This window comes from Rhododendron vialii, chromosome 4a (assembly GCF_030253575.1).
Source record: "Rhododendron vialii isolate Sample 1 chromosome 4a, ASM3025357v1".
Classification (NCBI taxonomy): Eukaryota; Viridiplantae; Streptophyta; class Magnoliopsida; order Ericales; family Ericaceae; genus Rhododendron; species Rhododendron vialii.
In genome coordinates, this window is record NC_080560.1 from 43,022,478 (window position 1) to 43,038,284 (window position 15,807).

At 36.6% G+C, this 15,807-nt stretch overlaps 2 protein-coding genes across 2 annotated transcripts; both read left to right on the top strand.

Annotated features, from left to right (window-relative positions):
* Positions 1 to 1,040: 1,040 nt before the first annotated feature.
* Positions 1,041 to 5,973, top strand: LOC131324635 (inactive protein RESTRICTED TEV MOVEMENT 1-like). Its single transcript, XM_058356675.1, has 5 exons — positions 1,041 to 1,237; positions 4,068 to 4,284; positions 4,802 to 5,092; positions 5,387 to 5,488; positions 5,589 to 5,973. The coding sequence occupies exons 1-5, from the start codon at positions 1,209 to 1,211 to the stop codon at positions 5,640 to 5,642; spliced, it is 693 nt and encodes a 230-aa protein (XP_058212658.1). The 5' UTR covers positions 1,041 to 1,208; the 3' UTR covers positions 5,643 to 5,973.
* Positions 5,974 to 12,000: 6,027 nt separating this feature from the next.
* Positions 12,001 to 14,723, top strand: LOC131324638 (inactive protein RESTRICTED TEV MOVEMENT 1-like). Its single transcript, XM_058356679.1, has 2 exons — positions 12,001 to 12,268; positions 14,266 to 14,723. The coding sequence occupies exons 1-2, from the start codon at positions 12,065 to 12,067 to the stop codon at positions 14,566 to 14,568; spliced, it is 507 nt and encodes a 168-aa protein (XP_058212662.1). The 5' UTR covers positions 12,001 to 12,064; the 3' UTR covers positions 14,569 to 14,723.
* The last annotated feature ends 1,084 nt before the right edge of the window (positions 14,724 to 15,807 follow it).

Consider the following 15,807-nt stretch of genomic DNA (forward strand, 5'->3'; position numbering starts at 1 on the left):
GCGTCCTAAATGCTTAGCTGAATATGAAAAAAAAAAAAAATGAAGACCTGGTTGAATGCCCCTTCCCTGTTAATTTTATGGCTTATTATTGAAGCAATGGATGATGTCTTGTTTTAGCAGTCTACTTTTATGTGCTACTAGCATTTGGAACTTGGAAGCCACCTACTCAAAGTCAATCAGAATGGAAATCGGACGGGTTCGGACACAATTCGTGATGATTGGAAGCACCCCATGTCGTTTTTGGGTGGAAAATGGAATTACACATGGCCGTGTGATTCAGCAAAAGCTCCTTTATGCATATTTTACTACTCCGTATCTAATAATTACCTTAGCGGTTTGTCAGGTTCGTTGGTGCGTTAGCTTCTCGTACAATTGATTTTGGTGTCAGATTGCAAAAAAATAATTTTAGTGCATTCCCTAGTCCTGACATGGATGACTTGTCTTTGACCAGTTAGGGAAGGGGATTAGTTGGCACGCGTAAGCTGACCCGAACAGACCGTCCAACTAAAAAAAATCTATAATTACCTTAATTAGTAGGAACTAAAAAAAAATCTATAATTACCTTAATTAGTAGGAGTAGCGTGGACAATAAAATCAAAGAGATTAAATTCTATCAACAGCTGGTATAAAACCTCAATTTTTCACCATCGCCTATTATGGACCTCACCGAGTGTCTAATGTTATGATCTGAACCATTTATATTTTGAGACACGCAATATAATATTCTCATGTAAAAAATCAACAATAAATACACAATAAAATAAAATAAAAAGTAGTGGTAAAAAGTGAGATTTTCCATTACCCGTGGAAAGAATTTAATCTCAAAAGGAGGACAACCCTAAATTTCCGCTTGACCAAAAAAATATAGTAAATAAAAACAAAACCCTCGCCCCGACGTTCACCACTAGATCTCGCCGGAATTTCCTCTCTCGGTAATTTCTTTCTCATCCTCGAATCTGTATGACAGTAGCAGTTTTCTACTCGTAGTATACATTGTACTATATTTGAGTAAATAGAACTCATATTAACTCGATCACTGGAAAACTAAGCAAAACTACTCTTTCCGGCAAAAGTTTCGGGCTCGGGAGTCGCTGCCGTATAGTTCAAGCTATGAGCAAATTAGCTCTCAAAAAGGAACCTATTTCGAAGTTCCCAGTTGCTGTTGGTTTACGCTTGTTAGAAGCGATGGAGTTTTGATAACGAATTGGATGTTTTCACTTCTGTCCCTAGAAGTTTGGTAAGAGAAACAATTAGGTCCTTCAAAATCAATTAGAGAATTATTGTCCAGCATTTCCAGATGTTCGCAGATCGACCCCTAACTAGTATAAAAAAAGTACGTACCTCAGCCTTTAAACTAATGAAAGACCAGCCCCATTTCGTAATACTATTACTCAGATTAATTAAATGAGCTAATTCATGATTGGACCCCGTGAGTTAAAAGCACTATATCATTTTTTAATTAGGTGTTAAGTTAATTAATTTTTGGAGTATGATTTATAATTAATGCGAATATAATTTTGTGTTTAGGTGCTAGTACTGGGTGCACGCTAGGGTACACTGTACTTTTTGGTGAGTTGCGCAATACCTAATACCTTGTTTACGTGCCCACGCTAGGCTACACTGTACTTTTTGGTGAGTTGCGCAATACTTAATACCTTGGTTACATGCGCACGCTAGGCTACACTGTACTTTTTGGTGAGTTGCGCAATACCTAATACCTTGGTTACGTGTGCGCGCTAGGCTACACTGTACTTTTTGGTGAGTTGCGCAATACCTAATACCTTGGTTACGTGCATTTGTTTAAATGGTCAAAATGCTATTTGCTTTTAAATGTTGGAAAATGTGAATTATGTGTTTCTTCATGAAACGTGTTATTTTTGTAAACCATGAATTATCGGATCACATGTATTTTATTGTGGCTGGACTTAGATCATGGAATACGATTTGAGTACATGAGTTCTATGAATTGCTTAGACATGTTTCCTATGTTATCTTCGAACAGTGTCCTAGGTCCTAGGGGACGTTAAAGAGGCTAGTGACTTGTGGAAATAAGGGAGGGGTGCAAACCAGGCACCCTCAATGGTATCAATATCATGGATCACTCTCTCTGACCTAGGGGTCGCTCCCCATCACGTCTGGCAAGGCCGTCAAACAATAATACTACTTTGATTGCTGTCTATGGGATGATGAATGGTCCTACTTATTGGACTAGTACGAACGACAGCAAAACATCTGTCTTGATGATTTGATCTTATCTTACTTCTTTTGAAAGTAAAGCATTACATGATATGAAAACATTTCTTTGGCCAAACCTGTAACCTCGGTATTACGTATCTCACATGGGCTTTCGCTTGTGCAAAATCTTTTTATTTTCCAAGGGATAGTATGTATAGTCATCTACTCCTCAATCCTTGATTTGCCATATGTGACTTGCATAAGTTGTCTCTTGTGGTTTGTGTTTATGATACCTATACACTTAGAAGCTATGTCATTTAAGATGAAGATGATGTTAGAACTCCCTAAACAAAGTTATCAAGAGGCCTTTGGCGGCTTAATACCTGCTTGGCCGGTTACGACTTCCAGGTTCAGTTTTGGGTCATGAAATGTGATGTACATTAAGGGCCCCATTTTTTTAAGTTTGCTTTAGGACCCCAAAATGTCAAGGCCATTGCCGGGAGAGATATTCTCCTATAAAGACAGTCCTTTGGGCTCTATATTTTACAGCAGAAATGTAGAGAGTTGTGAGGGAGAGAAAGAAATCAATGGGTATTCTGCATAGGTTTTAGTGTGAGTAAAACCTTTGTAATCTCCTCTCATATTAAAATCCACTTCCCATGGACGTACCCGCTTTTTAGGGAACCCACGTAAAAATCTGTGTTTGGTATGTTTTTCTGTTTGGTTTTGATCCTCATGTTTCATATTTACTTGTATAAATGAATGGCTGGGTCGATCCCCAAACGTACAACTGAATACAGGGGGTTCATAATAGCTTCTGCAATTGGAGTTGCCGTTCCGGTTTTTTTTTTTTTTGGTTAGCATAATAGTAGGATACTATTGTTGTGCAACAGGATCGTGAACCAAACACACACAACGAATCAAACAATCACAAGAGACATGAGAAATTTACATGGTTCCCCTAAATCGGGTACATCCACGGGGGCAGCGGATTCACTATATGTAGGAGGATTACAATCACTCAACTAGCATACATTCAATACAATTTTTCGCTCAACTCTTTGTATTGTTCCCACATCATTACAAGAGGAGAGCAACAGATTTATATAGGCACAAAATGGAGGAGCGTGGCTGAGATGCTTCAAACGGCTAACTGATAAGGTCCTCATTTCAACGGCCATCTTCAATTCTCTGTTCTGATTTCCCACTGCTCTGCAAGCTGCTTCTATACCACCGAAAAAACATCTTCTAGAAGCTCCATTAATTTGTGAGCCAAACATCACAAATCTCGACCTTGGCGAACAAATCCACGAATCGACACCGCCCCGAGTGCGCCCTTAGGCGCCCACCGCTGGAGAGATATTGATCAGGTCCAAACAATGCTTGAACTTGATCCCACTGACCACCTTCGTCAACATGTCGGCCGGATTGTCCGCAGTACCAACTTTCTGAAGCAATATTTCTGTTGCACAGCAAATATAATGTTACCATGTCCCCCTTAGGCGCCCACTGCGGGAGAGATATTGATCAGGTCCAAACAATGCTTGAACTCGATCCCACTAACCACCTTCGTCAACATGTCTACCGGATTGTCCGCAGTACCAACTTTCTAAAGCAATATTTCTGTTGCACAGAAAATATAATAGTTACCATGTTTTCTAGGTTTTCTTATTATGTTTCCTGTTTATGCTAAGTTATTATTCATCTTACCTAGTTAGTCAATGTTTCCTTATTTGCATGTTTCCCTCGTTTGCTTAGGTTTCTTGGTCACCTAGTATTGTAAGCCTATATGTAGGCTCCTCTCTAGTCTCTTGTGTAAATTGAACAACTCAATGCAATATATTAGTCTCCTTTCAAATATTCTAACAGCTTTGTTTCCTTCAATTACAAAGGCTTGAAAGGAAGGTAATTATCATGATAAAACTTGGTCCAGTAGGGGGTACTGCAACTGCTTGGGATGATGGAGGCAAGGTTTCAATCTCCCAGATTTTCGTTTCTCATGGACAAGTGATCAATTCTCTCCAGTATCAGTATATAGAAAATGGTGCCTTGGTTTTGTCGGAAAAACGCGGTGGTAGTGATGGCCATACTAGTCCCAAGTTTACTGTGGTGAGTGTACAGTTTGCTGTAAACTATACAAGGTAACTCAAGTTCCTCTCTGTGGAAGGGGCTGTAGGGACTTAGACCAAGGTGCCTGCAAGCTGGCTCGGGACGCTCTTTATTGCCCAAAAAAGGATAAAAGTTATCTCTGATGCTTTTTGCCTATATTTCTCTTCTCTCCGTCATATAATCATTTTTTTGGTCAAAGATTGAAATACGGTGTTGGTTGTTTTAGTTATCTACGAAAATAAAATATTTTGGATACCATTTGTACTCGCTTTTGATACATTTAAAAAATTCCCAAAACACAGAAATCAAGAAAAAGAGAGAGATTAAGAATTCAGTGTTCGATATTTTTAATACGTGTTGGAGTTGAAGAACTAAGTATTTCAGTATGTTTCGTTAAGTTTCAAATGTTTCCAAAGTGTTGGTTGAAACATTGGAATTTCGCTATTGAACTAGTGTTAAGTTTCCATCATCCACGAAATAGATACGCAATCTTATTTCTGGATTACTATAACCGCAGGTCACACTTAACTATCCATCAGAGTTTCTGACTGCGATAAGTGGTTCCTATGGCTGGTTTAGTGCATTGGATGGTGTTCTAATGCAAATAGTGTCCTCAATCACGTTCACCACCAACATCAAGACATACGGACCGTTTGGATGCTGCCGCCAAAATGATGCTGCATTTGATTTTCAACTGGGGCAAGACAATGGATTTGGTGGTTTTCATGGCATTGCAGGCATGTACCTTAACTCAATCGGGGTTTATGTGAAGCCGCAGACAAGCGTATTAGATCTTGACAAGGCTAAAGTGCGTAAAGTGCCCCCTGCCGTGTAATTTACTGGTTTATTGCAGCAATGATATTTTGTTGTCTAGTTTCGAGCAATTTCTATGTACTTGTGGGGAAGGCACATACTATTTAGAGTCCATGAACAGCACAATTTTTTTTCGGTTTATGGCTACAATTAGACAATGTTGTCCAGTTTTAGCTGTCTACTATCATGTACTAACTGGAGGACGCATATGCAGTCTCCCTCAACATAGTTTTCCGCCGTTGGTTCAATGGGTATGTAAGTAATTCGGAGTTTTCTCCATTAATGCTAGATTGCTAGTGGAGGTGGTGCAGCTGTTGCCTTTTCTGCTCCTGCTGCTGGCGGCTCTGCAGCTGCAGCTGCCCCAGCCGCAGCTGCGGTTGAGGAGAAGAAGGTTATAAAACATCTCTGTTCTAGTTATCTATTGCCAAGGTTATGAAAGATAGAACTTTTGTTTGATTGATTGGGAGGTTTGCGTTTTGATGTTTTTGCAGGAAGATCCGAAGGAAGAGAGTGATGATGACATGGGATTCTCTTTGTTCGATTAGGTCGCTATGTTTGGGTCTTCGGCAACATTGGGGCTCAACTTTATTCTTAAGTGCTTATTTTGAAATTTTGTTTTGTTTCCATAGCGTATGATTGCTGTGTTTTTTACTGTTGACCTATAAGATGGATCTATTTGGTAGAAAAACTAGATTTGTCCGTTTGAAGTTTTCTGTGCTTGTGGTAATTCTTGAGTTGTCCATGGTTTCTTGAATTTCTCTCATGTATTGAAAATGGCCGCATCTAACTAGTTTAGTCGGCAAATGCTTGGGCCTTATTGGCATGTTTGATTCTCCTTATTAGATTATTAGAATGGTTTATGAATGCTGTAGAGACCTTATTTGCTGGTATTTCGATGCAAGCATTACATGCTTGGGGTCACGTAATCCAGGAATGAAACATTGGAAAGCGGTGAAGGTGGTCATGAAACGTAGATGGCAAGCTTGACTATCGTCATGCTTCGACGATCCCCTTAAGGCCACCACGTATCTAGTTGGGCTAAAATAATTCATCTGACTACAATGATCTTCTCAAAAAATATTTGTGGAAAGTCTTCTCACATTATGGCAAAATTTTCTAAACTCTTGAAACAAATCAAAAAGTCCATAACAATAAATACTTTCTTCTACAAGGGCCCTTGTGGATCTTAAATCTTCAACCCAAATGAAAATTCATTAAAAAAAAAAAGTGACTTTTCCTTCAAGGATACTTGTGAATATTTACCATCATATGAAGACTTGATCATCATTGGACTATAGAACTGCTATCCTTTTGGTCATTTTCATAACTCGAGGGAGTAATTCATTAGTCACTTAGGCTGGGTACGTACCCAGAACTATCATATCTCCTCATCATAGAACAATCTGTTGCTTCATAACTGTCATTTGTGACCTCAATCGTCTTCACTACCAACAACGAAGCTTACGGACCATTTGGGTACCACGCACAAGGCGATATTGCATTTAACTTTCAAATTGGAGGACATAAAATTTTTTGCAGATTTCATGGCACTTCAGACTTGTACGTATCTGCACTCTATTGGGGTCTACATGGAGCCGATGACGACTCTAAGCAATGTTAACATTCTTCAGGAAAGGTGAACATCAAAACTGAAAAGGTATCTTTGCTCCTGGCCGTACTAAATACCTACCCGCTGTTGCAGCAGCTAGCAGATTGTTTTGATATCTGTCTATCTAGTTTTCGCAGTGCATTTTTTGAAGTCCAAGGACAGTGTTTCCAACATACATAAGTATGTATTTTATGGACCGCTACCAAAACTTTGAGTAGAGGATCGAGGGAAAATGTTGTTTTGTATTTTGTTGTTGTCAGGTGAGAGTTATCATGGCAAAATGTTGTTTTGTATTTCGGCGGTGTTAGGTGACAGCGATTACTACTAAACAATAAAAATGAGAAAGGAAAACAAAATTTGAAAACAATAACGAGGAAACCAATAAGTTTGCAACTACGAATCCAAGAAACAAGCAGTGGAGCTACCCCTTCCATTTTGGAAACCTTTCTACCTGTTGTTCTATCTGTGAAAGATCAAAATACTCCCTCCGTCCCGATTTATTTATCCCTTTTTTGACTTAAGCATGTTCCAAATTGACAGTCCAATTTTAAAATCAATGGACCAAATTATGTGAATTATCAAATCAATGGATTAGATTTTGTTTTCTTAATAAGTTGGAAATCCGAGATTAGACAAACAAATCGAGATGAAGGGAGTATTTACTACACTAGTCAAGGCAGCTGAATAGAGAGATCCGTACACATTTGTGGCTAAAGCTGACATATGACTACTCAGTCTCTTTTAAGTACCACAAAGATCATCGATGCAAGAAACACTAGCGCCGTGTGGGTGGGGCAAGCCCGAAAGGGTATCAATCAACACATCAAATGCTCGCAGTCTTGGCAAAATCGAACCGTCACTTTTCATGTGAAAGAAGTGAGGAAGTGCCATTGAAAGGCATCTGATACAACTGTAAAGCAATACTTTAGAAAAGCATTCCTCGGGGAAGGCACCTGTAAAGCAAAGGTCAAGCAAAAACGTATTCTACTAAAATGCTGCTTTTTGTATTGCAAAGCAATGCCTTATGCATTTTATACTCCGTATATAGAATGATTTTCACTCTCCATTTAGTCATTCACACTTTTTTTTTTGTCTTTATTCATTTAAATTTACTATCTTATCCTTAAATCAATACACTTTTTCACACATCCAATGGCAATATTGTAAATTCATGTGAATAAAAAATAAAAATATGGATGACCATAAGGGAAGTGTGAAAATCATTTTCTTTCGGAAAAATTTCAAAAAAACCCCTGAACTTTCTGACAACTCGTAAAAAAACACCTGAACTTTCACTATTAACAAAAAAACACCTGAACTTTCTGACAACTCGCAAAAAAACACCTGAACTTTCACTATTAACAAAAAAACACCTAAACTTAGCATTCCGTTAACAATTAGACCCCTGCCGTCCAATTCCGTTAGTTTGTAACGGATGGAGCTAACGGAAGGCGTTAACTTTTTTTTTTTTTACTTTTTACATTAAAAAATTACTTTTAACTCTTTTTTTTATTGGTATATAAATATGCAATAAAGTTCTTTTTTTATTATTATTTATCGAAAATTACTTTAACCCTATTTTTTATTTTCAAATTTTACCTTTCGCCCCTCTCTCTCTCCCCCTTTTTTTCTTATTAGAATCGACTCCACACCACCAATTAACCCCACAACCAACCGCCTAAGCCTTAGCCACAATTTCAGAAATTCAAAAGTTCTTTTAACCTCCTCTTTGTAACCTTTTCGTTTTTTTACTACTTTTACTTCCAAAAATTACTTTTAACTCATTCATTTTTTAGTCATAAATAAATATGCAATAAAGTTCTTTTTTCCTTTTTCTTTTTCAAAAATTATTCACCCCCATTTTTTAACTATTACGAAAATTATTTTAACACCCCCTGCTTCCCCGCACCCCACCCCGTTTTTTTTTTTTACTTTCAAATTTAACCCCACAACCAACTGATAGAGGAATTTTGGGTTTCTCCAAACTGATCGGTGGAGACAAGAGGAGGGAAGATTTTCATCAGTGGAGAGAGAGAGTATTTGAAAGTAAAAATGGGTCTTAAAGTTATTATTATTAATAGTAAAGATTACAGTTAAAGTAATTCTTGATAAATAATAAGAAAAAAAAATTTATTTCATATTTATTTACTACTAAAAATAAAGAGTTAAAAGTAATTTTGGAAGTAAAAAATATAAAAAACAAGAATGCTGAAAAAAAGGAGGTTAAAAGCAATTTTGAATTTCTGAAATTAGAGCTAGAGTTTTGGCAGTTGATTGGTGGAGTGGGGTTAAAGTTCTAAAAAAAAAAGAGGGAGAGAGAGAGAGAGAGAAGGGGAAAGGTAAAATTTGAAAGTAACAAAAAAGATAGTGGTTAAGGTTATTTTTGTAAATAGTAAAAAATAGAGTTAAAGTAATTTTTGATAAATAGTAAGAAAAAAAAAAGAACTTTATTGCATATTTATTTACCAATAAAAAAAGAAAGAGTTAAAAGTAATTTTTTAATGTAAAAAGTAAAAAAAAAAAAGTTAACGCCTTCCGTTAGCTCCATCCATTACAAACTAACGGAATTGGACGGCGGGGGTCTAATTGTTTACGGAATGCTAAGTTTAGGTGTTTTTTTGTTAATAGTGAAAGTTCAGGTGATTTTTTGCGAGTTGTCAGAAAGTTCAGGTGTTTTTTTGTTAATAGTAAAAGTTCAAGTGTTTTTTTGCGAATTGTCAGAAAGTTCAGGAGTTTTTTTAAAATTTTCCCTTTTCTTTCATATAAAGAATAAAGCAGGCATTCCTCGATCAGGGAATGCACCTGTAAAGCAATGGTCAAGAAAAAACATAGTACTCCACTAAACTAAAATGTTGCTTTTTGTAAAGCAATGCGTTATGCCAATTGTATACTTACCATTTACCATAATATTACATGCTTCTCACACGATTTAACTAAAACCACAGCTATCCTTGTCTACTTAAAGGATTGGAAAGATGGATGCATTGGACTTCAAAAATCAAAAGCAGATGACATTCCTGAATTACTTAATATTTTCTAAACTTAGATACAGATAGTAATTACTCCCTCCGTCCCTTTTTAAATGTCTTACTTCGTAACTCCAACTTATTAAAAAACATCATCATTATACCTTTCACATCAACGTTTCCCTCCACTTTCCCTTCTTACCCATCATCATTACACTTTTTACTCATTAACTTTTCAAAAAGGAATCTACTTTTAGGGACAAAATAGACAATGTACCAACTTTTACCCACTAACTTTACTAAATGGATACTTATTAAGGGACAGCCCAAAATGGAATACTGGACTATAATAAAGGGACGGAGGGAGTAACTCGAATGAGTAATATGTCAAAATGCACTATGATTAGTGGAAACATATTGTATTCATAATTGAATAGGAGTCAACCTTATTGAAATGTATTCAAACTGTAGTGATGCATTTCTTATTTATACTAATTACGTTTGATGTATTATTAAGTTTAATTACCAATGGAATATTTTGTATTTTTTCAATTAAAATGTTTTCCTAAGCACCCCTCCCCCTCCCCCTCTCCCTCCCCAAGTTCTCTAGGATAAAGTAGATTAAGATTAACGAATAACAAAAATAAAAATAAAAGTGTTAAATTCAATTTTATTTTATTTTATTTTTTGTCAATTTCAAAAAAAGTAGTGGCAATCTTTTTAGAAGTATATTTTTTAGCTTCACAAAGCCTGATACAGGAATACGCACGGTATGACACGACACGACACGTATTGTGGTGAATTCTGGGCTGGATATTTTGAAATAGCATGACATGGCATGGCACGAAACACAATAAGCAAGGGAAAAAATGGGCTGTGCTTCGACACCTCTACACACTAATGATAGTGTTCGTTATCTTTGAAAGGTGTATGAAAATCTATAAATATGTATTGACATCCATGGAATAGATGTGTATTATACTTACTCCCATTGAATGGTACTTGGCAAAATCGTGGTGTTTACACACTATAATTATAGGAAAAAGAAACACGAGAATATACCTGATTCACCACAATCCACAAAGGGGAGTGCCGTTAGAGAAAATGAGAGCGCGAAAATCAATCTCCAACCAAAAAAAGTGCACTGTTCATTAGCATTTTTGGCTAGTTATTGGTGCACATGATCTGAATTTGCCACAATCCAGATTGATGAATGATGAGTCTATCAAATATTTTCTAGGTGATGTAAGAAGCCACGATATCATTTGTCAATTATTTAGTTCTGGGGTTTCAATTTACGTGGAAGCTAAGCTCTGTCATTTCCAGCTAGTTCTTCATATGTAAGAAATGTCTGGCAAAGGAAACGTGGTCCTTTTTACAAGTAAAAAGTAATTGTGGTTGCTCTCACTTCTTTTTTTAATTTGTTCTAGCCATACCTTCGCTCTAAATCATTCACATAATGTAAGAGTATTAAAGAAGAGAATAAATTCTTTACACTGTCGGTGTAAACATTTGTTTCCTCCAAATTAATTACATTGCGCCACGTCACCATGTTTTATTAATTTGGACCACTGTTTTGACATATGTCGCAATGCAATTGATTTTGAGGAAACAAATATTTACGCCGGCGGTGTAAAGAATTTATTCTCATTCAAGAAAGTGTTATTGACACCTTTAAAAAGTAGAATGGTTGTCTGATCAGTTATGTAACTTCACCAGAAAGACTACAACTCAAATAGATTGCTGGAACGTAGGTAACCATGAATCCTAGCTTGTATAGATCTGCCATGGAAGATACGTAATGTTGTTGAACTCAGGCACACAAAGACATACTTGGACAAGGATTTCCACTCGGGAGGGGCTTAACGAAGACGGAATTTTTTTTTTTTTGACACAAATGAACTTTTGAATATAGATTAAGTTTATCAAAAATAGAGTTCAAAATTTAATCAAGTGTGCTTAAGAAAAGTTCTAACTATTAAAATCACAAAACAAGATGCTCTTTGTTTTGTTTTAAAAAGGAAAATTTTAAAGTGACTATGAGAGTGTTAATAATATTCCACTTCACATGCGTCAAATTGAGTGACAGTCAAGTGATAAACACACTACACTCCTTACAATAGGTGAGGGTTCGAACCCCACCAACTTCATCCCCTTTCTCCCAAATTAGTACTAGTACAATAGGATTTGTTTTGTTTAAAAAAAAATAAATAAATAAAAAATAAACTTCACATGTGGAACTATAAATAAATAAAAAAATCAAAATCAAAATCAAACTGTGGGGAATATTCCATCTCCATACATTTCGTGTGTTTGCCTATAAAAACCCATCCAAGGCCTATCAACTGATCTTGGAGTACTGCATCCACAAGGATTTGAGAGCAACTTTATCATGATCAGAATTGGTCCAGCTGGGGTCACTGACGGCCGTGGGATCGGGCCTTGGGATGATGGGGGCAAGGAGAAACTTGTCCAGATCTTCGTCGCACATGGAGACTCTATTGATTCTCTCCAATACCTATATGTTGATCAAAATGGAAACTTGGTTTTGTCAGCTTCACATGGTTGTACTTTCGGAACTTCCAAGTTTGATTTGGTAAGTGTACGTACTACTCATTTTAGCCTGTAATAGGCCTACCCAAAGAGTTTATTTTTCTTGGTGCGATACGCTCACTAACTGTTCGGGGACTCATCCCACGATCTCCTGAGGGGAGGCCCATTTGAAATGTGAAAGCCAAGTGGTGCCCCAAGATTCCTTTTTACCCCACATTGTGGCAGGATTCATACACTTTGTCTTGAATTCAACACAATTTTTGGTGAAAAAAGGATACGGAACACCCATGGTGGCTTCCCAAAGGCACTGAATAATTTATCCAGAGGAGAACTATTTGTTTACTTAATTAATACCCCATGCAAGGGATTATCCAAAACAACCTGGGAATGGTAATCTAGACCTTCGGATTATTTTTCTCTTCATTTTATAGTCAAAAATAATTTTTAACTCCTTATTCCATCTAAATCAATTATGACTAATCCTGTGCTACATATAGGCCTGTCAATGGGCCGGATCCGATCCGGATCCGGATCCGATAAGACACAATCCGATCCGGATCCGATAAGACTCAAATCCGATAGTGAGAATCCGGATCCGAATCCGAAAAATCCGGATCCGATCCGAAAATCCGAATCCGATCCGGAAACTTTTTTTACTTCATAAATTTTAGCCAAAAAAAAATATTTTTTTCAAAAAAATACAATTTTTTTTTTTCAAAAAAAAATTATTTTCAAAAAAAAAATTTAAAAAAATTAAAATTAAAATAAAAATAAAAATACAACTTCTTAAACATTTTTTTTTTCAAAATAAAAATTTTACTATTTTTTTAAAAAAAATTAAAATTTAAAAAAAAAATAAAGTTCGGATTCGGATTGATAACGGATTTAATCCGATCCGACCCGGATCCGTATTGAATTACCGGATCCGGATTATCGGATTATCGGATCGATGTTATCGGATTCGGATCCGGATCCGGATCGGATTTTTCGGATCGGATCCGGATCGAATCCGGTCCATTGACAGGCCTAGCTACATACAATCTCATCTATTATTTCAGGGACACACGTCTCCCTTTTTCCATCATTGATCTTCCTCCTACTAAGGAATCCCTCACATTTTGTTAAATATATATCGGTTTTGCTATTGTCAGCCCATTGGGCTGACGATAAGTACACTAGAAGATAAGAAAAATACATATTTCTGTGTACTTTTTACACCCTTTAATATACATTTACACACTTATTATTGTCAGCCCATTGGACTGATTTTAGAATTTTCCAATATATATAGGGGCTGATTTCTCAGACACAAAAGTTGACACAAGTATTTTATGAGACCTGGAGTACTTTGCAAATGATCAGAGCTGTTCAATTCCTTTAAAACATACTTTTAAGGATTTCTGTAAAAAAAAATCAACTCATTTGGATATCAGTAAGTGATTCCTGTCAAATTTGACAAGAATCAACTGAATGAATCGATTAAGCGTTTACCGATGTTGGAACAAGTTCATTTTTTTAGGGCAACTCCAATTAATTTGTGTCAACTTTTGTACTCGGCTGAGATTAGAAGTCGATCCGCACGCAAATAGTGTGCAGGATCCCTCACTAGAAGTTTTTTTGGTCCCCAAATAGTCCGTAACCAAACGCACTGTAAGTCTTAGATCTATTGGGGTTCCAAAGAGTTTGTTTATCTCATGTCATTTTGTCTTCTCTAAAAAGAATTAGGCCCCGTTCCGGAAACGGAAATAAGTACTTATTTTTTAAAAAAGGCAATTTCAAGCTCAAAAATCATGTGTTTACGTAAATAATTTTCCTATCAATATGGATCTTGTTTGATAGATCTCATTGAGATCTTTTATACGGTGAAAAAAAAATTGAAAAATAATTTTTTATTTATATTATTTTTGAGTTTGAAAATGTGAAATAAATACTTATTTTTTAAGAAGGTGTTCTGGAACGGAGCCTTAATGTTCCAATTAGCTCGCTAGCTTGTTTTGATTCTTTTTCCTGTTTAATATCAGTACTGTTTCTACAAAGCAGGTTAAGCTTGATTATCCATCAGAGTTTATTACCGGTATAAGTGGTTGCTATGGCAGTATCGGCTCCAATACCAATAAGAAAATTTTGTCAATAACATTTACCACCAACAACAGAACATACGGACCATTCGGGGGCCGTGGTGGTGAAAACGACTCTGCTTTCCGATATCAACTGGGACTAGACCGTTCGTTTGGGGGATTTCATGGATATTCAGGCAATTACCTTAGCGCTATTGGGCTCTATGTGAAGCCATTGACAACTCTAAGCAATGATCAGGAGAAACTGAAAAACGAAAAAGTCTAGAACCCGGACCAACTTTGTGGTTTTATTACAGCAGTAGGATGATCAGTTGTATTAGCAGTTTCTACTTTTATGCACTATTTGCTAGACACCTATGAAGTTCAAGCACAATGTAATATCGTCACAATGGATTATTCAAATTTTTGCTTTTGTTGAAATAATTGTGAAGAAAAGAAAAATGATGTATTCTTGCTTATCTTCGAACCATAACCTAGCACGCATTTATGTAGGCTACCAGACGCATAACAAGGAAATACGGATAATAAGGAAATCTAGACTAACTAGGAAACATAAATAATAATCTGCCTAAACTAAAAATAGAATAATAAAGCTTAGAAAACATGGCAACATAATATTTCCTAATATTATGTTAACATCTCCCTCAAACTCAAGTAGGTTTACCAACTTGAGTTTGAAAAAGCCAGAGAAACCAGGAGCAGCCATGTCAAGCCAAGCCAAGCCAGGACAAGAGAAACCAAAAGAAGCCAGAAAAGAGAAACGGCAAGGGAGAGCCAAAAACAGCCATAAGCGAGAGAAGCCATGATAGTAGATATTTGAGGTGAAATCCGATTGCACAAGCAAGTTTCATATTACTATGAGTGCCCGGCGGATGGCGACGAAGTTTAGGTCGCCCGCCGAGAGCGAAAATTCCACAGGGCCTAGATCTTATAGCTGTGATACCATGTTAAATATGAAAGGAAAAATGTTTTGTCGAATTCAATATTGAAACTGTACAATGAGACCTTTATTTATACAAGAGGAAGGAGCCTAACTATAGAAGAGAATCATCTTGATTGCTATATTATTTCATGCATCAATTATCTTTGTGGTACTTATTAAAGAGTGAATAGTGAATAGCCCCGGTAATGACGAGAGAATTTTCGTCTCAGCACCAATTTTATTGTCCTTCTGCTACAAGACCCCTATAGGGGTAGTTCCAAAATTACAAATTTGAGAAATATTGCCATTGCAAGTTTATGCTTTGTGAGTAGATTGTGTTGGAAATTTTACGAAATTTCAGATGAATGAAATCGGAGCTACCGGAGGGTCTTACGAGGCAACCGAGCATGTACCGGGTTCGTTGTATCTGGACGCCCCATAATCAATAGACGTATTGATTAGTGGGATTTCGTAACCCCTGCCCATGATGGTTATTCATTCCCGTAACCTCCCTCCTTGATGGCAGAAATCAAATTCTGAATTCATTGTGCAGAATTCAATTGTGTGGAGTTATTCAGCCCT

What these genes read in the sequence shown, in the direction of transcription:
- LOC131324638 (XM_058356679.1), top strand. Translation starts at nt 12,065, where the DNA reads ATGATCAGAATTGGTCCAGCTGGGGTCACTGACGGCCGTGGGATCGGG. An exon ending in GAACTTCCAAGTTTGATTTG is followed by an intron (nt 12,269 to 14,265) that starts GTAAGTGTACGT and finishes TCTACAAAGCAG; the next exon opens with GTTAAGCTTGATTATCCATC.
- LOC131324635 (XM_058356675.1), top strand. Translation starts at nt 1,209, where the DNA reads ATGTTTTCACTTCTGTCCCTAGAAGTTTG. An exon ending in CTAGTCCCAAGTTTACTGTG is followed by an intron (nt 4,285 to 4,801) that starts GTGAGTGTACAG and finishes CTATAACCGCAG; the next exon opens with GTCACACTTAACTATCCATC. An exon ending in CTGCGGTTGAGGAGAAGAAG is followed by an intron (nt 5,489 to 5,588) that starts GTTATAAAACAT and finishes ATGTTTTTGCAG; the next exon opens with GAAGATCCGAAGGAAGAGAG.